At 42.4% G+C, this 25,400-nt stretch overlaps 1 protein-coding gene across 5 annotated transcripts in view; it reads left to right on the top strand.

Moving 5' to 3' along the window:
* pxdn (peroxidasin) overlaps window positions 1-25,400 on the top strand; it is a 235,530-nt gene that overhangs the window by 121,451 nt on the left and 88,679 nt on the right. For 3 of the 5 annotated variants that reach the window (XR_013886990.1, XM_080192073.1, XM_080192071.1), the window contains exon 4: window positions 20,780-20,851. The exons of the other annotated variants lie outside the window; for them this stretch is intronic. Coding sequence is in view for 2 of the 3 variants with exons in the window: in XM_080192073.1 (XP_080048199.1) it covers window positions 20,780-20,851 (72 nt within the window). In the remaining variant the exon portion in view is untranslated. The remainder of the gene's footprint in view (window positions 1-20,779; window positions 20,852-25,400) is intronic. 5 annotated transcript variants of the gene reach the window in all.

Raw genomic sequence — 25,400 nt, 5'->3', positions numbered from 1 at the left:
GGATTTAAATTAAATTTGATCTCCTCTGCAAGTTTGATACCAGGTCCTTGAAATGGCACTGGTGCACCATCCATCTTGTAGCTCAGCACTTTTTTTTACAGAATGATGTGTAAACAATGGATCTACCAAGTCCAAATTGGGAACTTGTGTCTCACATCAGGTAGGGATGCATGACATCAGGGTATAGTTGATTCAGTTGCTTCCAGGGCACATGGACACTTCATGCGGATAGTTTCTTCAAGCGGATACAATATGTGGGCTGCACCAGAAACAGCTGGCAGTGCAGTACAATGCACATCCCTGGCAGGACGTAAGGCTTATGTAGCAACACCTGATGTTCAGTGGAATAAACTATCTTTGTTCCCAGATTTACTTGTGAAAACGTTCCCAGCCCTCATTCGTGGTGTTTGTTTTTTCATTCTTTCTTTATATCTGAGAAGTTGATGTAAGTGATGTTTTAAGAACATAAGAAATAGGAGCAGGAGTAGGCCATCTGGCCCTTCGAGCCTGCCCCGCCATTCAATAAGATCATGGCTGATCTGTCGTGGCTCAGTTCCACTTTCCCGCCCTCTCCCCATAACCCTTAATCCCCTCTCTTATCAAAAACCCATCAACCCGCTTCTTAAAAATATTTAGCGAGGCAGCCTCCACCACTTCAACGGGCAGAGAATTCCAGAGATTCACCACCCTTTGAGTGAAGAAGTTCCTCCTCAACTCCGTTCTGAACCGCCCCCCCTTTATCTTGAGGCTGTGCCCCCTAGTCCTACTGTCTTTTTTGAGCGGGAAGAGTCTTTCCACCTCTATCCTATCCATCCCATTCATCATCTTATACGTCTCAATGAGATCTCCCCTCATTCTTCTAAACTCTAACGAGTACAAGCCTAGTTTATTCAGCCTCTCCTCATAGCTCAACCCCCTCAACTCCGGTATCAGCCTAGTAAACCTCCTCTGCACTCCCTCCAAGGCCAAAATATCCTTGCGCAGGTGCGGCGCCCAAAACTGCACACAGTACTCCAGCTGCGGCCTCACCAATGCCCTATACAGCTGCAGCAAGACCTCCCTACTTTTATATTCAATCCCCCTCGCTATGAAGGCCAGCATCCCATTCGCCTTCCTGACCACCTGCTGCACCTGCAGGCTGGGTTTTTGCGACTCATGCACAAGGACCCCGAGGTCCCTCTGCACCGTCGCCTGCTGCAGTTTTTCGCCACGTAAGTAATAGTCCTTCCTACCATTCTTCCTACCAAAGTGGACCACCTCACACTTGCCAACATTAAATTCCATTTGCCATTTCCTGGCCCATTCGCCCAGCCTATCTAGATCCTTCTGCAGACTCTCCACACCCTCCACACAATTTGCCTTTCCCCCAATCTTGGTGTCATCAGCAAATTTCGACACCCTACACTCGGTTCCCTCCTCCAGATCATCTATATAAATTGTAAATAGCTGAGGCCCCAGCACCGACCCCTGGGGCACCCCACTAGTCACCAACCGCCAATCCGAATAGCACCCATTGACCCCCACTCTCTGCCTCCTATTTGACAACCAATCCTCTATCCACGCTAACACCCTACCCCCAACTCCATGTCCTCTGATCTTCTGCAGTAACCTCTTGTGAGGTACCTTATCAAACGCCTTCTGAAAATCCAGAAAGACCACATCCACCGGCTCTCCTCTATCCACCGCCCTAGACACATCCTCATAGAACTCCAGTAAATTTGTCAGACACGACTTCCCTTTAATGAAACCGTGTTGCGTCTGCCCTATCAAGCAATTCCCTTCAAGATGCCTCGCAATTTCCTCCTTAATGACGGATTCTAACATTTTACCTACCACAGACGTTAAACTAACCGGCCTGTAATTCCCCGCCTTTTGCCTGGCACCCTTCTTAAACAACGGCGTAACATTAGCCGTTTTCCAATCCTCCGGCACTTCCCCGGAATCCAGCGACGTCTGGAAAATAACCACCAAGGCATCCACTATCACCTCCGCCATTTCTTTCAGAACCCTCGGATGCATTCCATCCGGTCTTGGGGTCTTGTCCACAATCAGCCCCTCCAGTCTGTCGCGCACCACCTCTCTAGTAACAGTAATGTCATTAAGACCCTCCAGTCCTACCACCTTTCCATCGCTAACACCCGGCAAATTATTCACGCCCTCCTCCGTGAAGACAGAAACAAAAAAGTTATTCAAGACCTCCGCCATATCCCCATCCCCTACCACTAGGTCCCCTTTCTCATCCGCTAAGGGACCAACGTTCACCCTAGCCAGCCTCTTCCTTTTTATATATTTATAAAAACTCTTGCTATCCTTTTTTATATTAAGTGCTAGCCCAGCTTCATAGCTTCTTCTACCCTCCTTTATCAACTTTTTTGTCAATCTTTGTTGACATTTAAACCTTTCCCAATCCTCTTCTCGCCCACTGCTCTTAGCTACTCTAAATTCCTCCGCTTTTAATTTAACACTTTCCTTCACCTCCTTCGTTATCCACGGCTTATTACCTCTCTTCCTACTGTCCTTTTTAACCATCGGAATAAATTTCTGCTGAGCACCAAGAAAGATCTCCTTAAAGATCCTCCACTGCTCCTCAGCAGACCTACCTTCCAACGCGCTCCCCCAGTCCACATTCGCCAATTCTTCTCTCATCCTACCATACTCCCCTCTATTCAAACAAAGGACACGTGTCCGGGAACCCACTTTCTCCTCCTCCATCTGCAACAGAAACTCCACCATACAATGATCACTCTCTCCAAGAGGATCCTTCACCTCAAGGTCCCTAATTCTACCCGCCTCATTACATAGCACCAGATCCAAGATAGCTCGCTCCCTCGTCGGCTCCAACACACACTGTTCCAGGAAACTATCCCGGCAGCATTCCAAGAACTCCTCCTCGAGCCCACCTCGTCCAACATGGGTCGACCAATCAATATGCAGATTGAAATCCCCCATAACTACTGCCGTCCCAGCGACGTAGGCAAAGTGCGGACTGAGGATCTGGGGAGGGAGTATGAGAAGCTGGGAATGGAATTAAAAAGTAGAACCGACAAGGTGGTCTTCTCTGGGCTACTGCCTGAACCGAGTGCAGACGGGCGTAGGGTTGACAGGATAAAGGAAGTGAATGGGTGGCTCAGAGATTGGTGTGGGAGGAATGGGATCGAATTTATGGGGCATTGGCACCAGTATTGGGGTAGGTGGGACTTGTTCGGGCGGGATGGGGTTGGTCTGAATCGTGCTGGGACCAGAGTGCTGGCGAATCGAGTAAAGAGGACTGTAGACAGGGCTTTAAACTAATTAGGGGGGGGGAGGGTGCGAGGGTAGGTGATGTTAGGAGGTCTACAGTTAAGGATAGGGTACAGGTAAGGGAAGAGGCTGAGGATGTCCCAAGTGGTGGCGTTACGGCAAATAGGGTCCAGAAGAAGGCTGGGATGAAAGCGCTTTATCTGAATGCACGAAGCATTCGGAATAAAGTGGATGAGCTGGTGGCGCAGATCGACACAAATGGATACGATCTGGTGGCCATTACAGAGACGTGGCTGCAAGGTGACAGGGACTGGGAGATGAATGTACAGGGCTATCAAGTGTTTAGGAAGGATAGGCAGGAGGAAAGAGGGGGTGGCGTAGCTCTGCTGATTAAGGACAGCATCAAGGTGGTAGCAAGGGATGATATCGGAGCCAAAGAGCAGAAAGTGGAATCGTTGTGGGTGGAGATTAGGAACAGCAAAGGGAGGAAGACGCTGGTGGGTTTTGTCCAGGGTGGCAATGGGTTAATCGCCAGCACCTTGAATTTGAGCTGTTTGTCTGTGCCAGTTTATCATGTTTTAACATGGGAAGCAACGTACATAAATTCTTGAGTAACTGCTTCGCGGAACACCTTCATTCAGTACACAAGCATGGTCCCAATCCTCCTGTTGCTTGCTATTTTATCTTTCCCTCATGCTCATGTTTCTGTCTTTGGCCTGCTGCAATGCTCTCGTGAAGACCAACGCAGACTGGGGGAGTTTTCTAATTTGGCATGTTACAGCTCTAGGACTCAACATTGAGTTCAACAACTTTAGACTGTGAAGTTTATCCTCCATCTTAAACCTTCTTTTAAAAAAGTATCCCATGTGTGTATTGTCTCAGTGCAAATCCCATCCCCTCCCCCTCACACAACACCCCTTCTGTCTTTTGTTCTTAAAGTTGCTACATCTTGTTGCAATCTTCCATAGTAACACCTTAATATCTAACACATTCTCCCTCTCTTTAGTTCTAATGAAGACCCAAGTGGACTTGAAACGTTAACTCTGCTTTCTCTATCATTTCTTGCCTCAAGTGTAGTATCAATGTGCTGCACTTGTTTGAAATCACGAGGTTGTACTGAGGCTTCATTTGAAGCAATTTTTTAAAGCAGCCTTTTGGCTAAGATGTAAATGAGATCAAGCCTCGGAGAAGGTGCAATGCCTGCTCCAATCAGCTTGGATCATGTAGATTAAGTCCAAGACGAGAGCCCTGTCTTGTCAGCTTGGGTTGGGAATGTGTCAACTTGTTGAGACTCTGAATTGGACTTGGTTTGATTGAATTGGATTAAATTTAAAAAAATACATTAATTCATGTAAGTTGAAATTTGAACTGTTAAGGTTAGTGGATGGCATGGTAGCAGTGGTTAGCACTGCTGCCTCACAACCCAGGGACCTGGGTTCAATTCCTGGCTTGGGTCACTGTGTGGAGTCTGCACATTCTCCCCATATCTACATGGGTTTCCTCTCACCGTCCGAAGGACATGCTGGTTAGGTGCATTGGCTATGCTAAATTCTCCCTCAGTATACCTAAACAGGCACTGGAGTGTGGTGACTAGGGAATTTTCACAGTAACTTCATTGCAGTGTTAATGTAAGTCTATTTGTGACACTAATGGACAAACTTCCAACTTTAAAAAGGAACTGGATCACTGAATTTGTCCTTTAAATTGCCTGCAGTCATTTTGCTCTTTCTTGGGCTTTGAACAACTATTCTTGCTTACCTTTTTCCTCCTTGAAGTCTGTACATCCTCTTGAGTCTTCTTGAGCTATTCGTCAATGTTGAGCTCCCCATTTAAACAGATATTCATCCGCCTCAGGATTTTTTTTACTTAACCGCAGCTCCGCTTTGACCATGTGGCAAAAACCTCGGAACCCATTCATTGGTTTCCTCAGTGAGGAACAATTCTGTTTGAGCCATTTTCTTAATTTTTGCCGCATGGTAGTGATGAAGCACTGGCCCAACAACAAACAGCAACCAAAACACCATTGAGGAAGGTTTTATTTCATCTATCTTCCCATATCAATATTCATCATTATGGGAATGCAGCCAGTGCTTGTGTTCAGAACCCTGTTAAAGTTGTTTTGGTGACTGGAAATGCTTATCTAAAATATTCCCACATGTACTATAGAATAGATTATTCTAATCCCTGAATTCTAGCTCCATTTCAACCATGACAATGAGCTGGTGGAAGGTTATGACTTCAGCTACCAGATGCAAGATACAGACTGTCGGAGTACCAAAAATTTCACAGCTTGCTCACATTCATTTTTAGTAATGTTAATGACATGGCCATGGAGGAGGAGTAGTTTGAGCATCAGTGGGGTGTGTTTTTACACAAGGGGAAGCTAGTCTCATTGGGGACCATTTCCCCAAAAGTGCTGAATTGGTGGGAAAATTGTTCTAGATCACGACTGTTTTCTCAGTTCAACTTCACACTCGTATCTCCCCACTTTGTGCATTGCAGAAGTCCCAATCGTGAACCTCATTAAAAATGCAGGGGAGTGGGGCCTATTTGTGGCAGAGTCTGACATTCTGGAACTCTGCGCAATCTCAGTGGCCCCAATCTGTCAGTCTCCCCATTTCCTGGCCAGACTGGGACCTCCGTGGTTCTGCCCCTCCAGCCCCCTTCCATGGCCTAATCATGGCCCCCACGACAATTCCCAGGGCAGCCCTGACCGCCCCAGAGCGTCGCGATGTCCAGCGCACGCGTGCACCCCCCCCTCCCCTTCGCATCCAGCAGTGGTGATCCCACTCACTCCAGCAGACCACTGCCCTGATGGGCAGTGCCAAGGGGCTCTCGGGCATGGGCACTTTGCCCCTTGGGCAATGCCATGGGGCACATGCCAGGGTGCCTGTGCCCAGGGGGCACCAACCCTCCACCGTCTGACTCCCTGGGGGGCCCCAATTGCCTCTCCTGCATTCTAACGGGATCTCCTGCTGGTTCCCCAAATGTGGGGGAGCTACTCTAAACTCTCCAGAATGAAGTACTCTTGGCAGGATGGGAGATTCAATCGGGACTGACAAGTTCCCGATAATGAAATGCTAAACATACTTATACTGCATTAAAAAAAGATTCAAATGATTTGCCTGTCTTTCCACTGGTTTCCAGTGTGGCCTGGGCTCCAAATGTTCTCTGGCATTCCTGCATGCATTCCTGGTGCATGTGCAATTCCTGGAAAAAGGCCAATGACGTGCATTTCCCATCCCAACCCACCAGAAGAGTTGTGGGTCGCGATGGGAAAATTGCTCCCAATATTACCAAACAGTTGAGCCTCCAGCCACGGTTCTTTGTTCCTGTCCTACTGTCCCTCCATTTTTTGTTAAGGAATGAGAGACCTTCAATAGAAAGTGTAACATTTTTTTAAAAAAACTTAAAAGGCCTATAAGAGGATTGACTTCTGTTTGTCATTTGGCACTATTGCTGTTAATTTAAGATTATTTTTGTGCTTAGAAATGAAATTAGCCAACACGATGAATAAAGTAATGTAACCAGCATCACAAAAGAGACACCTTGTGCAGTAGAATGGCAAAATAATCTGAAGCAATTTTGAATAAGGAAAAGTCAATTTTCTTTTTGCTCCCTTTTTTGCTGTCTCTTACTGCTTTTCTGTTATTTAATCTGTAAGTTTATGTGAACAAATATTTGTAGTCCATCTGGCCTCTTGCAGCTGTCATTTCCAGCAGGGACCCAAACACACAGTGGCTTTCCCACCCTATTCTGAGGTGATCAATATAACTGGAGGATAACTGTTCCAACCGGTGCTAAACTACCTGGTACGTTATCAAGGCACGGGTTTTGGATCATGAGCGACTTGACCTGCTTATGAAAATGGTAGACTTGTTAAATGAATATCTTATGTACATTTTCTCATTGGAGGAAGAAGATAAAATCAGGGCAATCACTAGTAAACTAAAATGGCCTGTTACAAGCTTTTAAATCATCCCATGCAAACAACGTAATGATCATCTGTATTAACTTGAAGTTACCATGAATTGTGCAGAATGTTTTAATCAGAAACACGGGTTGTCATTATTGAGACCATTAGAGCAAGATAACAGGTTCTCACAAGTGCCACCTGAGAGGTACCAGCAAGCAGCTGACTTCCCTGAGGGCAAAGGATTGAAGTGACGAATGGAGAAATTGCTGCTCTTCAGTTATTAAACAATCCCAAATTAAAGTTTATCTGATCTAATCTTTGTTCAGAACTCAGTAGGGAGAATCACAATGCTATGGCGGAATCTTCCCAATCCCATGGAGCTTGGTTAGGAGGCAGGGCGAAGAGGAAATGTGGAAACTAGTGCTACTCCATGTATTCTTGCCTCTGAGTAATCTTGCCAGAGTTTTTTTCTGGGGCTGGGGTGGCGGCGGCAGCAGCAGGTGGGGGTGTTCCTGCAGGTAAGCCTCATCACTGCAGGTCAGCTAGCTCAGTTGGCTGGACAGCTGTTTTGTGATGCAGAGCAATGTGAGTAACGCAGGTTCAATTCCTGTACTGGCAGAGATTATTCATGAAGGCCCAGCTTTCTCAACCTTGCCTCTTGTCTGAGGTGTGGTGAGCCTCAGGTTAAATCACCACCAGTCAGCTCTCCCCCCTCAGAGTCACCTAGGGCAATGGCAACTTTACAGACCTATCAATGAGAAAAAGACTTCTGTTATAAACACAAGAAGTGTGAATTGAATATGTGATGTTTATAATGTGTTTCAGTTGTATTTGCCAACTGTAGAATCACGTTTAGGACATGAAAGTTGTAGATTATTAGGTTCTAAGAAACTGGGCTTCTGTGATTTTTCTCTCCGTGGGTGGAAACCTAGAAAAGCAGCAAATGTCAAAATAAATTGCAAGTGACTTTTGATTTTGTCTTTATGTTGAATATCTGAAGTAAATGGTCCTAATTGTAGGCACACAATTAACCCTCAAGTGGGCTGCATTCTTCTGTATCTGGTTTCATGTGTGCCCTGCACTCCTTTCATCTCATCACCATCTGTGCCTTCAGCTATGCGGGGCCTAAGCTCTGGACTTCCCTCCCTAAATCTTCCACCTTCCGTCTTGCTTTAAGAAACCCTCAACCCTGCCGCTTAATACCCCTCCTTTCATCAAACTTCTAATTGCCCCTCCAATGTAATTGTTATGCATCCTGGATCGTTTTCTTGTTTTAAAATCGCTGTACCAAAGTAAACTATAGTAAGCGAATGAGTAGCGCAGAAAATTTACAGTATAAATGTATTGAAGTAGACATGCAAGAATAGGAAAATGTATATCAACAGCATATAAACAACCTAGCAATTAGTTAAATAATGCCACTAAGAAAACAAAAAAATTTTTCAAAAATTAAGAGTCATCCAGACCCAAAATGTTGGCTTACTCTCTGCACAGATGCTGTCAGCCCTGCTGAGATTTTCCAGCATTTTTCTGTTTTTGTTTCAGATTCCTGCATCCGCAGTATTTTGCCTTTAAAAAAAACTTTTCAGTTGTCCACCTGGAATGTTATACCAGATGAGCAACTTTTAAAAGTAAAAGATAGTTGAGAAATCATGGATCTTAAATTTTGCAACAATTTGCTTGATTTTTGAGGTAAACAAATTCTGTAGCATAAGGATGAATATTTTGCTTTTAAGCCTGTTCCTGTGTAGGATTTGAAGATGTCTTGATGTCCATATCGTTTTTAAATACCTCTCAATACTATATTATCTATAGTATTAAAGTCATCGGGTGGGATTCTCCAACTGCACTCACTCCAAGACCGGAAAATCCTGCCTGAGGTCAGTGGACCATTGCTTGGTCCGTGTCCGTGGTGGGAAAATTCCGCCCATTATGTCCTGCCGACTTTGATTTCCAAACCCTTGCAGTGATTGTGCTGATAAGATTTTTGCTATTGTATCCACGTTAAATTATACCTGTACTGTCGCATTTTAATAAGACTCTCTCTTAATGTGTTAAGACTGTGAGGTTACAATTTCATGCACTGGCTGCAAGTATCTATCAGAAGGATGTGCTGATTAATTTTTGTTTTTTCAAAATCCCCTGTCAGTAATCTTACGAAAGGTGTGTATTGTAGAATATTAAAAGTTCAATTCTTCATCCCTAGTGTTTGTTAAAGAATTCTCATCCTTGGGTGAGATTTTCCGTGAGTGGCAGCAAGGCAACCTGCCATTGGATGGCTGTGGGATCTTACGGTCCAGCCATTGTCAACAGGGTTTCCCATTGATTGCACATTTCACTGCTGGAAAACGTGCAGCTAGAAGATTCCAGTGGCGTGAATGGCATGAAAAATCCTGCGCTTGTTTTCAAACCTCTCCGTGATCTCAACCCTCCCTATCTTTTTAATTCCTTTCAACTCTGAGATACCTGTGCTCCTTCAATTCTAGCATATCCCAGTTTTAACTGCTGTAGCATGAGATGGGGGAAGTTTAGACTCAATGCTTCAGCCGACAGGAGGTTTGGAGCTTTCTTGATGTGGCAGGTGGCCTGTTTCTGCCATTCAATTTTACATGCTCAGATGTTCTGCTTTCTGCATTTCTCCTTTTGTGTACATTTCTTGTGTCTAGACATTGGTGCATTTCTTCTATATACATATATAATCATGTGTGTTTATATTCTGTGCAGGGATTTTATCATTGCATTATATGCTTATTTTATGCACTATTATGGACTTTTATTGTGGAACGACACAAGAGATCAATCAGCATAAGAAATACTTTGAAGTGCAGCAACCGAACAGTTCTAGGAACAGTTCTAGTATTTGAAGCTGCTTAAAAACAGCTCATGTATTTGCATTCCCTAGTGCACTGCTGAATTTTTTTTTGTAGCATTAGGAACACATAGCAGCTAATTCTCTAACCTGCTTTTTTTACTTAGTCAGGTAAGACAGTTAGGTGTTAGTAAACAGCTAAATAAATTGGTGGCTTCATTAGTTGTTTCAAATTTTGATAGTTGACAATGGGCCAGATTGTGTTGAACTGCTCTCCATTATTTAGACTTCTTCCTGAATCCGTTCACTAACTTTTTGCATTGTAAATTGGTGAATGTCTGAGCTGATGTCATTTGAGACAAGGCTACGTAAGCACCTGGGACTTCAGTGAGCAGTGGAACCAGTAGTATGTGTCCTTAATCATGGAGATATGATTGTGAAAATAAGACCCACATAGAAAAGGAGAACGAAATAGACTCAAATCACTTACAAAGAGAATGACATTGGATTTAAGAAAAAAGGACAAATATAAAATTCCTCATCTTAAAAACTATTGCAAGGGCAGTTCATTACCTAAAGGAATGGTTTATATTGGCCTAGTAATGGCAATGATATTCAGATTACTGCTGCAATCAAAAATTCCCTCAACTTGAAGCTGCTGTATATTTCCACCAAGATCTTTTGAGCCTGGCTTCCGCAGAAATACGTAATATCTATCGGGGCTCTCCGTTGAAGCGGAATAAAGTCCAGAGAAAGTCAGGACACGCTTTCCCCTTTTACAGCACCAGCTGCTGCATGGTAAGTTTACAGGTCCAGTTTGAATGTTAGTGGTGAATGAGTGAATGGGTATGTTGAATAAGGTGGGGAGGGGGGTGAGTGGATAGCTGGGACTGGAGGGGTGTAATCGGGTGTTTGGGCGGATAGGTCGTGAGTGTGGCCAGGGGTTTATTTGGGTCAGGGGATAGTCTGGTTTTGTCGGGAAGGTGATTGGGTCAGGGCAGGGGATTGTAGTCAGGCTGGGGGATAGTCGGGAGGGCTAGTCTGCAAATGATCGGGGAATAGGTTTTGTTATCCAGATGTTAGACTAGGTATTTTTGATATAGAGTCTGGCAGCTAGTCACCAACCGCCAATCCGAATAGCACCCATTAACCCCCACTCTCTGTCTCCTATTTGACAACCAATCCCCTATCCACGCTAACACCCTACCCCCAACTCCATGCCCCCTTACCTTCTGAATAACCTCTTGTGAGGTACCTTGTCAAACGCCTTCTGAAAATCAAGAAAGACCACATCCACCGGCTCTCCTCTATCCACCGCCCTAGACACATCCTCATAGAACTCCAATAAATTTGTCAGACACGACTTCCCCTTAACGAAGCCGTGCTGCATCTGCTCTATCAAGCAATTCCCCTCAAGATGCCTCGCTATTTCCTCCTTGATGACGGATTCTAACATTTTACCCACAACAGACGTTAAACTAACAGTCCTATAATTCCCTGCCTTTTGCCTGGCACGATCTTATAATGCGGTAATGTGAGATTAAGTACAGTACTGTCCACACAATGACGTAAGAGTACATGTGACTTGCAGCCAGGGTTAGCTGAGTTTTGGACAGAGTTGCATGTACCGCCAAGCATGGAGACGGCCATTCCCAACTATACCCTTAATGTATATTTGTGAGTAGTTTTAAGAATTGATAAAGATTTACAGTGACCACTAAGATTTTTTTCAGACGTACCAACTAACCACCACCCAACAACACTTTTAATCTTTCTGACATTTCCTGGGTCACTACAGGACTATCCACAGCCTCTACTTCTGGCTTATAGTTAAAGATGTTCAGGGATGGCCCTGGGGAGAAAGGAAATATCCATCGGAAATTACAACTTCTCGGGCAGTTCCCAGGTAGATATTCAAATGCACGTCTTCAGTCCCATGTCTGGTCTCTGACACTCTGGAGACCAGAGATTTGGGCCATTGTTCCTTTTCTGGGCCAGAAAAATTGATTGACTTGTATTGGGAAATTTTGCATTGGAAAATTTTGCATTGTTCATATATATACTCTTAATTACCAGTCTTAACTTTCTGATGTAAATTCAGTGGGTGATTAATGTACAAATCCAGCAAATTCTTAAAATTTACAAGATACAGTGGACTTTGTATGAAGCAAATGGTGGAATAGTACGAATTGACCAAAAGCCCTAGAGATTCATAAGTCATATGTTTTCTCTCTGCCACTATGCTGGCACATTAATACAAGCGAATTTCATTAATGTAGTCAGCTTTCCAGCAAAATCAAGCCTATTGTATCTTCTTATTTGATGACTAGAACCTAAGATTTAATTTTTTTGTTTCACAATTTTGTGCTTTCCCTTTTCTCAAATGTTTTTTGTTGGCAGTAATCAGGCATTATTATGTACAATACTTGTTTCATTGACACGTTGAAAAAATTGTTATTTTGATCTCATGGAGATCAATAACTTTAAAAAGAAAAGCAATTTGAACATTAAGTTAATAGTTGAAAGGATGATACATTGAGATGTGATGTTTTGAAATATTTACTGTATGCTAGCTTTGTAGGAAATCTATATTTCAATATATAGAGCATAAATTTCCCCTTTTACTTTTAGTACAACTGTTAATACCTACTTCATGGGTATTTTTTACACTGTCTCCTGAGAAGTCATTTGGATTTCCTGGACCCAGTCCAAAGTGATTCTTGGCCCTTGACAGTTTGTTGATTTCCTTTCCTTTTGTGGCCTGGTGGCTTTTAGGTAGTTTTGAACTGTCTTTAATGGTAAGGGTATTTCCTGGTGATTCTTTTTCTAACATAAACTAGGTGTATCTTCCAGCCTGATTTCAAATTTTCATGAATTAAGTCTTATCCATCCAAGCACGAACTCCCATCTGCTTTTTTTTTAATCATAGAGATTTTGGAATTTATCTGCTCCATTTGCACTGGACCCAAACTTGCCTATGTCTCAGAGCTTTCAAAAGTATCTTGGAAACCCCTCCCATCTTAAAACCCTTATCTCCGTGCTGACACAAATCATATGGGCCTTGTATGTAGTTAGAAATGCTGATTGGCTGTTCTTTTGACCCCCGACTCTATTTTATCTTGAAATTAAATGGACAGTTTAATGTATAACCATTTATAACCTGACATTCTGAATACCTTCCTGGAACCTTCCTTGGGGATTAGCAGCCTAACCACTGTGAATACTTATGCTGCTGCCATTGTCTTAAATGCAAATGTAGTCTAACTACCGTAAACACTGATGCTACTGCAGTTGAGTTCAAATGTGAATGCTTTACACCAGCAAATGACCTGGGTTTCTGTTTAATCTTTTAACAATTGCACCATCCAGGTTTGTTGATAGGCAGACTTTAAAAGAGGCCACAAAAAGCCTCCATTTTATCCTATACTAAAGGCACAGCCCCAGACATAACAGCATATTTCTTAGGCAATGTTGTATCATCCAAAGCAGGAGGCGCCATTTCTAAATATTGACACCACAAAGAGCTCAGATGTTGTGCTAGAATTTCTGCAAAAGTTTCCCACCAAGGCAATTAATGCAGTTGCATAATGTTCCTGTATTTCATGCGTCATATGCTTGAAGTGTGTAGATTGCATTGAGATTGATAACTGGCAATAGATTATCATTGGATAATCATATCCAATGATAATCTATTGCCAGTTATCAGTCCTAACGCAATCCTACTGATTGATAAATTGCATTAAGATTGATAACTGGCAATAGATTATAATTGGATGACATCATTTGGAATTAGAATAACAAGTATTTGCTGACTGGGTATCAGTTCGGTTACTGTTATAGACGAAGGCAGAATTATGAAATAGAACTTCACAACTGTTTCCATTATTACAGAAATGTTCAACACTAAGGTAATATCAGTTAATGCAATTTAACCATGAATTTGAAATCCCCTCATTTTCGAACGTAACTTCAAATAATTAAGTCAAGCAGAGGCACTATAAGTGCTCTGATTCTTCCCATCCTTCAAACTGCATTGAAAATGTTTTCCCTCCTTCAGTCAATGGATTAACATATTTTTCATTCCCTAGTATGATTTAGTCTTTTAGTGCATGTCCGTAAGTGACTGGTCTGTGTCCCTGACCCAACTGATGCTCTTTCTCCAAATGGATTAGTATTTCTGTCACGTTCCAAGCTATGCAGTGATTACTTTCATAGTCGTAACTGTTTTAGAATCCCTACAGTGCAGAAGGAGATCATTCAGCCCGTCAAGTCTGCACCGACTCTCCGAAAGAGTGTCTTACTCAGGCCCATCTCCCACCCTATCCCCGCACCCCAGCATTTACCCCAGTAATCTTTCTAATCATAACAGTTAAGGACACTAAGAGACAAATTAGCATGGCCAATCCACCTAACCCCCACATCTTTGGACTGTGGGAGGGAACCCACGCAGACACGAGAATGTGCAAACTCCACAGAGACAGTAACCCAATGCTGGAATCGGAGCTGGGTCCCTGGAGTTGAGGCAGCAGTTCTAACCATGCGTCCTTGCTTGGCTGTTGTTATCTGTTTTTGTTATTGAGTCAATTCTCTCCCTTCTGTAACCAATCAAAACTTAAAACTTTTTATTTTTGTTGTTCTCTCTCTGATGCTCTATTTATTCATCTTGTTTATTACTCCTGCCCAGTTGCCTCCTTGTCTTTGCTGCTACTTTCTCAAACCAGTGACATTGATCTCTGAATTCCAGCACTGTCAGTTTCCTTAAGACCAACTTTTTGGATCTGTGTTCCTATGTGTGCTTCCAAAATGGACTCCGCCATTCATACACAACAAACTGCAGACAAGGCATTAACTTGTAATAGAATGGGGCACTTGTGTCTTGTAAAGAATTGCACAGCTGTATGCATCATATTGGGTTGAATCTTGTGTTAAATAAATGTACTAAAGCTTTTATTATTCATTTGTGGGACATGGGCATTGCTGGCTGGCGAGCCAGCATTTATTGCCCATCCCAAGTTTCCCATGAGAAGGTGGTGGTGTGCTGCCGCCTTGAATCGTTGCAGTCCATCCGTGGATTGCTCCACAATGCTGTTAGGGAGGGAATTCCAGGATTTTGACCCAGTGACTGCAAAGGAACAGCAATATATTTCCAAGTCAGGATGGTGAGTGGCTTGGAGGGGAATTTGCAAGTGGTACTGTTCCCATCTCTCTGCTGTTCTTGTCCTTCTAGATGGAAGTTGTCATGGTTTGGAAGGCACTGTCTAAGGATCTTTGGTGAATTGTTGCAATGCATCTTGTAAATAGAACATACTGCATCTTGTAGATAGAACAGAACTTTTAGGTTGTGTTGTTCTGGGGTAGTTGGAGAGGTCAGGGGGTGGTGGGTTAAGCTTTATAGGTGCCCAGGTGTTAGACCATGTTTTAATCTCTTGCTGGGTAGTTACTAAGCTGAGCATTGTGGGTCTGTCTCAAGTCTCTGAATCTAGTTCATCTTCCGATCCTTCCCCGCCCTGGGTGAAGAGTGATGACTGGCTCCCTGTCTTGTGTTTATATCTTTAAGAAATATATGTACATCATGTTTCCTGTAAGGGGTATGTTTAGAATTCAGATCTGTTTTGCAGTGTGCTGGTTTGTCTAACTCGAACAAAACCTTTAAATTGATAGCTGGGAGCAGAGGTTAAGCACTCATTTTAGACTGGGATGTTTGTTTTAACCAGGGTTAATGCATTTGTGTTTACTTGGGTCTCCCTGGCGATTTCAGTGTAGAATTTTTGATTTGGGTTGATTTGTAGGGACAAAGTCAGGTGCGTAAGGGGATGGACTAAGCTTGCAGGAAAGGAATACTGTTTTAAGTTTCATTTAAAATATAATTAGTTCCTGCTTGGACTGTAAGGAGAAACAGTTCTCGTTCTCTCTCTCTCTCCCCCCCTCTCTAAAGAGGGGGTTTAGGTCTATGAGAGGAATATTGTTTGAATTGGGACTCATCGTGAGATGTTAGCAGTTAAGAATTTTACCTTGTCTTAAGTATTGTTCAATTGTTAAAAGTTAAGCTAATTCATGTGTTATAATTAAACCATGTTGTTAAATAAACTTTGTTTTGATATGTTTCCTAGTATGTCAATAGAATTGCACCTGGAGTAATACATCTAATCCTCACATTGCGAAAATAGCAAATTGTTCGGATCTAGTCTGACTTACTATACCTTGGGGTTTCTGATCTGGTATCCTCGCAGTCTTTATCCAACCCACCTCTACTGGTAGTCACAAAGGTTTAATTTAACAAGGTTCTCTTTCCTTTCGATAATTGTCCAGACCCAACAGTTATGTTTAAAATGGAACCAATTTGTTGCAGGCTTTTTTGAGTTAAAATAGAGTAAATTTATTAACTAACAAAAGGGAAGGAGAAATGGTAAAACACACACATCTGCATTCATATGGATTCATGATAAGAGTTGAGTCCAATAATTATATTCAGAAGTTATATGGAACAGTTCTTGAGTTGCAAAGGGTAGATGATGATGTGTTGTGTCTGCCCTGATTGTTTTCCGTATAGTTGGCTCCTGCTGACAAACAGTTGATTCTTCTGTTCATGTCCTGTAGTTTGGTAGAAATTTCAGTTCTTTTCCAGCTGTGATCCTTCTGCTGGTTTGTCTGATTTCACAGAAAGAGAGAGAAGGTTCAGATGTTCCTGCAAAATCTGGCTATTTTTGCAGGGGCCCTGCCTTGTATTCTCTTCAGTATAGCAAACTTTCAGCTGTTTTTGTCACCGCACACACACACACACACACACACACACACACACACACACACACACACACACAGAGAGCAGCAGCAGCACAGGCTAGTAGCAAGTAGGTTTTTGACCCTCAGGTATGTATATTCTGTGAAGGCTGGCATGTACTAGCCTGCCTGGGCCATTCTACCCAGAGTCGTGGATATGAGTGGCCCTCGTATCTTTGTTCTTACTGGAGATGGTATTTAGTCTTTGGATAGTTTTACAAGTTCCTTGTCTGGAAGCACAGGGAGGGGTTCTATTGTTCGTTACAGAAACCCCTATAGCCAGTTCTATCAGTGACTAATTGTACATTCTTAACCATCTTTGGTATCAATGGCCATCTTTAAAAATAGATAACCTTAGTCTTTTTTCCTTGTGTAATTCCAGAGTTTTCTCCATTGTCAAAATGCTATCATCAACCATCGTTCCTTGATATTCAATGGCATTACCATTACTGAATACCCTATTGAAACCCTAGGGGTAACCATTGACCAGAAACTGAGTTGGACTAGCTCTATACATACTATGGTTACAAGAGTAGGTCAGAGACTAATAACTAATAAATTTACTGGAGTTCTATGAGGATGTGTCTAGGGCAGTCGATAGAGGAGAGCCGGTGGATGTGGTCTTTCTAGATTTTCAGAAGGCATTTGACAAAGTGCCTCACAAGAGGTTATTGCAGAAGGTCGAGTGTCATGGAGTTGGGGGTAGGGTGTTAGCGTGGATAGAGGATTGGTTGTCAAATAGGAGGCAGAGAGTGGGGGTCAACGGGTGCTATTCGGATTGGCGGATGGTGACTAGTGGAGTGCCCCAGGGGTTGGTGCTGGGGCCTCAGCTTTTTACCATTTATATAGATGATCTGGAGGAGGGAACCGAGTGTAGAGTGTCGAAATTTGCTGATGACACCAAGATTGGGGGAACGGCAAATTGTGCGGAGGGTGTGGAGAGTCTGCAGAAGGATCTAGATAGGCTGGGCGAATGGGCCAGGAAATGGCAAATGGAATTTAATGTTGGCAAGTGCGAGGTGGTCCACTTTGGTAGGAAGAATGGTAGGAAGGACTATTACTTACGGGGCGAAAAACTGCAGCAGGCGACGGTGCAGAGGGACCTCGGGGTCCTTGTGCATGAGTCACAAAAACCCAACTTGCAGGTGGTCAGGAAGGCGAATGGGATGCTGGCCTTCATAGCGAGGGGGATTGAATATAAAAGTAGGGAGGTCTTGCTGCAGCTATATAGGGCATTGATGAGGCCGCAGCTGGAGTACTGTGTGCAGTTTTGGGCGCCGCACCTGCGCAAAGATATTTTGGCCTTGGAGGGAGTGCAGAGGAGGTTTACTAGGCTGATACCGGAGTTGAGGGGGTTGAGCTATGAGGAGAGGCTGAATAAACTGGGCTTGTACTCATTAGAGTTTAGAAGAATGAGGGGAGATCTCATTGAGACGTATAAGATGATGAATGGGATGGATAGGATAGAGGTGGAAAGACTCTTCCCGCTCAAAAAAGACAGTAGGACTAGGGGGCACAGCCTCAAGATAAAAGGGGGGCGGTTTAGAACGGAGTTGAGGAGGAACTTCTTCACTCAAAGGGTGGTGAATCTCTGGAATTCTCTGCCCGTTGAAGTGGTGGAGGCTGCCTCGCTAATTTTTTTTTAGACGCGGGTTGATGGGTTTTTGATAGGAGAGGGGATTGAGGGTTATGGTGAGAGGGCGGGAAAGTGGAACTGAGCAGCGACAGATCAGCCATGATCTTATTGAATGGCGGGGCAGGCTCGAAGGGCTGGATGGCCTACTCCTGCTCCTATTTCTTATGTTCTTATGTTCTAACTCACTCCCCGGCTTCCCGAAGCCTGTCCATCATCCATGAGGCATAAGTCAGGAATGTGATGGAATATTCTCAACTTACACTCAAGCAGCTCAATACCATCCAGGACAAAGCAGCCCACTTGACTGGCACCCTTTTCACAACATTCACTCTCTCCACCACTAACTAATAGTGACAGCAGTGTGTACCACCTAGAAGATGCACTGCAGGAACTCACCATCTCTCCTTTTATGTCACCTTCCAAACCTATAACTGCTGCCATCCAGAAGGGCAAGGGCAGCATACAGATTGGAACGCCACCATCCAGAAGTTTCCCTCATCACCCTGACTTAGAAATAAATTTCCATTTCTTCACTGTTGCAGGGTCAAAATTCTGCAACTCCCTCCCCAACAGCACTGCCCATTCAAGAAGGCAGCTCACCACCATCTTCTTGAAGGAAATTAGGGACATACAGTAAATGCCAGTTTAGTCAGTGAAGCTGACATCCCAATCTGATAATTCAAGTGTAGACTGCAAGTGAAAGAGCTTGGCACAGGGCAAGAGAAAGACCTTTTGAACTTAATTTTCAAAAGATTGTCTCATGCAGACTAGGGTTCATGCCTCCTGTTAAGGGACCTAAAAACATGACCAAAGCCATGACAGTTGAGAAAGGGTAGGAGATAACTTCGCCATGGGGCCGAACTGGGAGTGTCAAACGCAGACTCCTGATAGGAAGGCACTCCTGAAAATTGCATAGCCCAGGAATGGGGAGAAGATTACTGGAATCAGGACCTGCCTGCCATGGCTCCCGGTCAACCTGACTTGGTGAAAATTCAGGTCATACTGTCTTACTATTTTTCTATTTCTGCTATTGTATGGCTTTCCCTGTTTCATGCCATTATATCAGTTGTTTGGTGTGGTCTAGATAATTGCTCAAAAAGCCATACTAAACCAAAGTGTTTTTTTTCCCTCCTTTCCCATTTTGTTGGTGTTTGTAAAAGTCCAGTAGTAAAGTCGGTAACACCTGTTCTATTAACTCTGCCCAGCATATTTTATTTTTAGCATCCTTTTTATGTTAAATGTAGATGCAATAAACCTGATAAGGTATGAATCAAGCAAAAGATTTAGCACAGCCATGCCATCAGATTAAGCTGGAAAGTAATTGCAGTTTTTTGAAAAAAAGCATTAGATAATTGATCTGGAAATAAAGCATAAAATGCTGGAAATTTCAACTGAATGGTGCACACGTGAACAATTGTAACTAGTCTTTTTAATGTCAGAAATTGGGAAATTTTGGCATTCAGTGGGATTTGGGCATTATTGCGCACAAATCACAAAGTTAACATGCAGCTATAGCAAGCAATTGGAATGGCAAAGATATTATGTCGATCTTTATTGAAAGTCAGGTGGAGTATATGAGTAAGGAAGGATTGTTGAAATTGTACCAGGCTTTGTTGGGATTATTCCTGGTGCACTGTACAGCTTTGGTCACCTTACCTGGGGAAGGATCCACTTTGGAGGATGGGGCAGCAAACATTTATTAGATTGATTCCATGGTTGAGAGTCTAGTCAAGATGGAGTGAAATGAGCCCATATTCTCTGGGGCTCAGAAGAGTGAGAGGCAGTCTCACTGAAATATGTAACATTTTTGAGTATTTGACAGGGTAAATTCTGAATGTTTTTCCCTGGCTGGAGCGACTAGAACTCAGGATATCTCAGGATAAGGGTTTGGTTATTTGGAACAGAGATGAAGAGAAATTTCTTCACTGAGGGATGCTTAGTTGATTATTTTCAGAGCTCAGATTGATATATTTTGGTACTATAAAAATCAAAGGATAGGACAAGAAAATTAGAATGATTTAAAAGATCAGCCATGATACTGAATGACAGAGTAGGCTGAATGGTCCATATGGCCGAATCCTCGTCTAAATTTTATGCTTTTCGTTGCAGATGCTGACAGGCCTGTAGATTTCCTGGATTTTATGTATTGATTTTCAGATTTCCAGCATTTGCAGTTTTTCTCATTATCTCAGTTGTCCATTAACATCAGATTAGAAGGCCACTGTCTAAATTGAATTGAATTTCCTTTTAAAGTTTAGTGTTTCTATATAAATTTCAGCACCTGTTTAAATGGCTATCTTTGCATACACACCAACAGACAGCATCTGATTAGATGGCCAATATGCCTGTTTGGTGCTGTAGGTGGCCAGTCACTAATACTACTGATTATTTCTTGTTTCAGCTATTTGTACAAGAATGAAATCCAATCACTTGACAGGCAAGCATTTAAGGGACTTGTCTCTCTAGAACAACTGTAAGTGCCTTTGCTATTCGTGTTCCATTGCCATTTTTATTGTCTTTATCTTTCCAGTATCTTATGCTTGGCTTTTTTTCCGTTTACCAACAAAGTTTCTTTGGCATTGTCAGCAATTGCATGCTTTGCATGGCACATTTCTACAACACAACTGAAAGTGGATAAAATAGGTTTGGGCTTTGGTCTCAAAAGGATTGGGCATCTAATACTTTTGAGTATGTTCAGCAGCACTGTTCTTGTGTTACCTACTTTATTTTGATAAATATTAGCTAATGAGTAAAGAGTACTTTGCATTGTTCATACGTCGAGCATCCACGAGAAACTGAGGATCTTCTGTTGACTGTATATATGGGATGTTATTCTGTATTAAAGTGGAGAAACCAACAGAATATGAACTAATTTATAGAAAGCAAGCATGCTCAAATTTTAGTTAGCATCTCAACCAAGTACTTGGAATTTTTGCGTATAAAATCTAATGTATGTGTAATTTTGCACGCACTCCACTTGTAATCCTTTTTATATGATCTGCATTTACGATGCTGAATTTTTTGGCATTCTGTTGATATATAGATTAGTTAAATTTATAAAACAACTAACAGTTTTTCTGGATTCTTTTCCCCAACTTTTGTATTACTGCACTTCATTCGAAACAAGTCTATTTTGAATTAACTATTCTGTTTTTTGATTAAAATCATTTCATAACAGTTAAGTGACATATTCTCTAATGCATCATGTTTTTTTTTTGCTCCTTTGCGTAAAATACTATATCTTAATTCAGAATTTAGATTGAGGAAGCTTTCCTCAAATATTTGCGAAGTTCCAGTTAACCTGTTTGATTATTGTTTATTTGTGGTCATACTTGTCTTTGATTGAGGATACCTGCATATGTCTATTCTAACTGCCTAGTGCCACACAACACACACGTCAGGTACAGTTTCACACCTCAGAGTCATTGTATGAAAAATACACTGATTCATGCACTTGCTATAATTTTAATTTGTGTTGTTAACCTTAAAGAGAGAAAACAAATGCTGAAGAATGTCTGTATTGATCCCTGGAGACATTGATTAAGCTGGCATTACTGATCTCTGAAAGACAGTGCGAAGAAATAACTAATTGCTAATTTTACATGTCAATGCACCAGATAAATCTAGATTACTTTTAACACTAATCTGCACTACAAAAGGGGGCATGAAAGAAAAGCCCCACGTGCATGAACACACATGAATAATAAATAACATGTGTCCCTTTCATGGGTTAATAAATAAAAGGAGGCTGATTGCCTGCTGGGGGTGACTTTTGATCTAAGTCAATTGCAACATCAGTTTAGATCTACAGTTCCTTAGTGTCCATTATTGCTAAATTCTGTTAGATCTCAGCTGAACAGGGACCGTTATTCTAAAGTTTTGGCTTCACTCGATATTACGGCAGTTACTAAGTAACAGTGACGGTACTGAAGTTCATGCTGCATGTATATCAGAAAGGTGTAGCTTCACACAATCTAATTTGGGTGATGGCATTGCATTATAGTCGTGTTCCTGCTGTGGTGTGAAGATGGACCTCAAAAGGCTTTTCCTCTTTGCCAGTTGGGGGCAAATTGCCACTGGCAGCAGATGTAAATAGTTATTTTGTTCTGGCCAAAGGCACACTGAGTTTTAAATAGACCTGCTGTTTCTTTTTGCTTGGCTGCCCTGTCTAGACGCTCTCTGACAGCAGGGAAAGTCTGTCACCATGAATGCGAGGTATGAACCTAACTTGGAAGTAGATGGATGCACGTGATTCTGAGCTTGTGTAATGAATTCATTGTTGTTGTTGGCACACTGCATACCATCCAGCAAGTTAAACCAAATGACAGCAGCCTTAACATATGGTTAAAGATAAATACACCATCAGACTACAAGCTGATAAATGTGTGGTTCTTTTGGCATATTTCTATTGAACTCAGGTCGGAGTGCAGCCTAAGGCATAATAAATGGATTGAGCTCAGGGTAAGTGGGGTTATGGCCTTCACTCACAATTTTCAAAGGGTTTTCTCTGGGCCAGAAGCACAGTTGTCCCCTAACATTATCTGCTGATCATTCCTGCTTCCCTCACCTTAGTGGGACGCAGCTTAGATATTGTCTACCCAGAGAGATGAGGCTTATGGACCCTTAAACAAATAACTTACAAAAAGTTGCCTTTTTCTTAAAAACCTTTTTACACAGTGGCACAGAGATTAGCTCTGCTGCCCCTCAGCACCAGGTACCTGGGTTCAATTCCAAAATTGGGTGACCGTCTGTGTGGAGTTGCACTTTCTCTCCATGTCTGTGTGGATTTCCTCCAGGTGCTCCTGTGTTCTCCCACAATCCAAAGATGTGCCATGGTAAATGCGCAGGGTTACGAGGGTAGGGCGGAGGGGAAAGCCCGGGTGGATGCTCTTTCAGAGAGTTGTGCAGACTCATTTGTTAGAATGGCCTCCTTCTGCACCGTAGGAATTCCATAATTCTAAATCATAAACCCTCTCCAAACTGCAACAACCACAGGAGCTTCCAGCCCTTTAGGACTAGTGGGTGATTGGGATGTGCATGCTGTATCTGTGCTGTATCGATGTGCACCCCTTGGCATCTTGGGTGGAGATGTGGTGCAGGGGCCTCACTGCCGCAGTCCAGGTGTAACTGCAATGTTTGCCTATCTCAGCAGTTTTGTTTGGTGCAGGCAGTTTGACATTAATTGCAAATACATTACAATTTTGATTTTTGTCAGAGCCTTTTTGTTAGAGAACTGTGTAGGCTTTGTCTTCAAATCAAGCAAGGACAGGAGGTAGGAAACCTGGATATATAGGTGGAATCTTCAACCTTAGCAGCACTGTATGCAAAATGTCCTTCAACCTTTAGTTACCCTATCCTTAGTTTGACACACAGTACACACGGCCCTCCATTATTATTCTTTTGTTGCTAATGTATTGTGACTGGCTCAATTCATTCATCATTTACAAGAATGTCAAGTCTAACTAAAATACTTTTTTGAAATTAAAAAAAGAGCTCGCAAATAACCCCAATGCGCTTGGTTGAATAAAAATGTAGAGGCAGAGAAAAGGTGTTGATAGTAGAGTTAGAATTCGGGGAACGTGAAATCAGATGGGTTAAAGAACCCAAACTAATCTTGTGATGTTTCTACTTATGACCATTGGGAGCAATCAATGTAGGCTAGTGTTGTTACAAATGTATTTATATAAGACTAAAGGGAAAAATGTGAGTTAGTGATATTTTACTCTTTAAGAGTGAAATTGCCAAGGTATTTTTAAAGATAAGCTTGTAGATCATATGGTAAAATATATCTATACTGTTAATATAAATCAGATTATATGTATATCTATGTTGAGTAGGTGATTAATCTTTCAGGCATAATGTTTATAATATATAATGCATGTTATAGACTTCAGCAGTTGGCTATCAATAAACTTCAGTCAATTGTTTAAGCATTTGGACAGTTAATATTTAATGTTGGCCTTGAATACGATTCTTGGATCAGTTGGGAATTGGGACAGTTGGGATGTTACTTGGCTGATGTCAATCCAGAAACTACAGCAAGAGAATGGAAGGAAGCTGATTTACAGCCAGCTGCAGAACCTTGCAAATAGTTGAGCAACCACATTCCTAACAAGTCTTCTGATTTTGAGGTGCATTTTATTCTCTTGGCTTTGCATCAAATTGGCTACAAACAGATCTCTACTTTATCAAGTCAAAAATCTAAAATAAATTTGTGATTTGATTTATTATTGTCACATGTATTGGTATACAGTGAAAAGTATTGTTTCTTGTGCACTATACAGATGGAGCATACCATTCATAGAGAAGGAGATGGTGTGGAATATAGTGTTAGTCATAACTAAGGTGTAGAGAAAGATCAACTTAATGCGAGGTAGGCCCATTTAAAAGTCTGATGGTGGCAGGAAAGAAGCTGTTCTTGAGTTGGTCGTTACACATCCTCAGGCTTTTGTGTCTTTTTCCCGACCAGAAGGACGTGGAAGAGAATATGTCCAGGGTGTATGGAGTCCTTGATATGCTTGTTGCTTTTCTGAGGCAGTGGGAAGTGTAGAGAGAGCCAATGGATGGGAGGCTGGCTTGAGTGATGGACTTCATTCATGACCCTTTGTAGCTTCTTGTGGTTTTGGGCAGAGGGGGAGCAATACCAAACTGTGATATAACCAGAAAGCTTTCTATGATGCATCTGTAAACATCAGTGAGTCGTAGTGGATATGTCAAATTTCCTTAATCCTCTGAGAAAGTAGAGGCATTGGTGGGCTTTTTTAACTATAGAGTCGGCATGGTGTGGGGCGGAGGGCGGGGGCGTGTGGTTATTGGTAATCTGGACACCTAAAAACTTGAAGCTCTTGACCATTTCTACTTCGTCCCCATTGATGTAGACAGGAGCTTGTCCTCCACTATGGTTTCTGAAATTGATGACTATCTCTTTCAATTTGTTGCCATTGAGGGAGAGATTATTGTTGCCGCATCAGTTCACCAAATTCTCTATCTCATTCCTGTACTCTGTCTCATCATTGTTTGAG

This window comes from Carcharhinus amblyrhynchos, chromosome 7 (assembly GCF_965287045.1).
Source record: "Carcharhinus amblyrhynchos chromosome 7, sCarAmb.v2.hapA, whole genome shotgun sequence".
Classification (NCBI taxonomy): domain Eukaryota; kingdom Metazoa; phylum Chordata; class Chondrichthyes; order Carcharhiniformes; family Carcharhinidae; genus Carcharhinus; species Carcharhinus amblyrhynchos.
The sequence above is the reverse complement of the archived record's forward strand: the minus strand, read 5'-3'. Positions and strand labels throughout refer to the sequence as shown.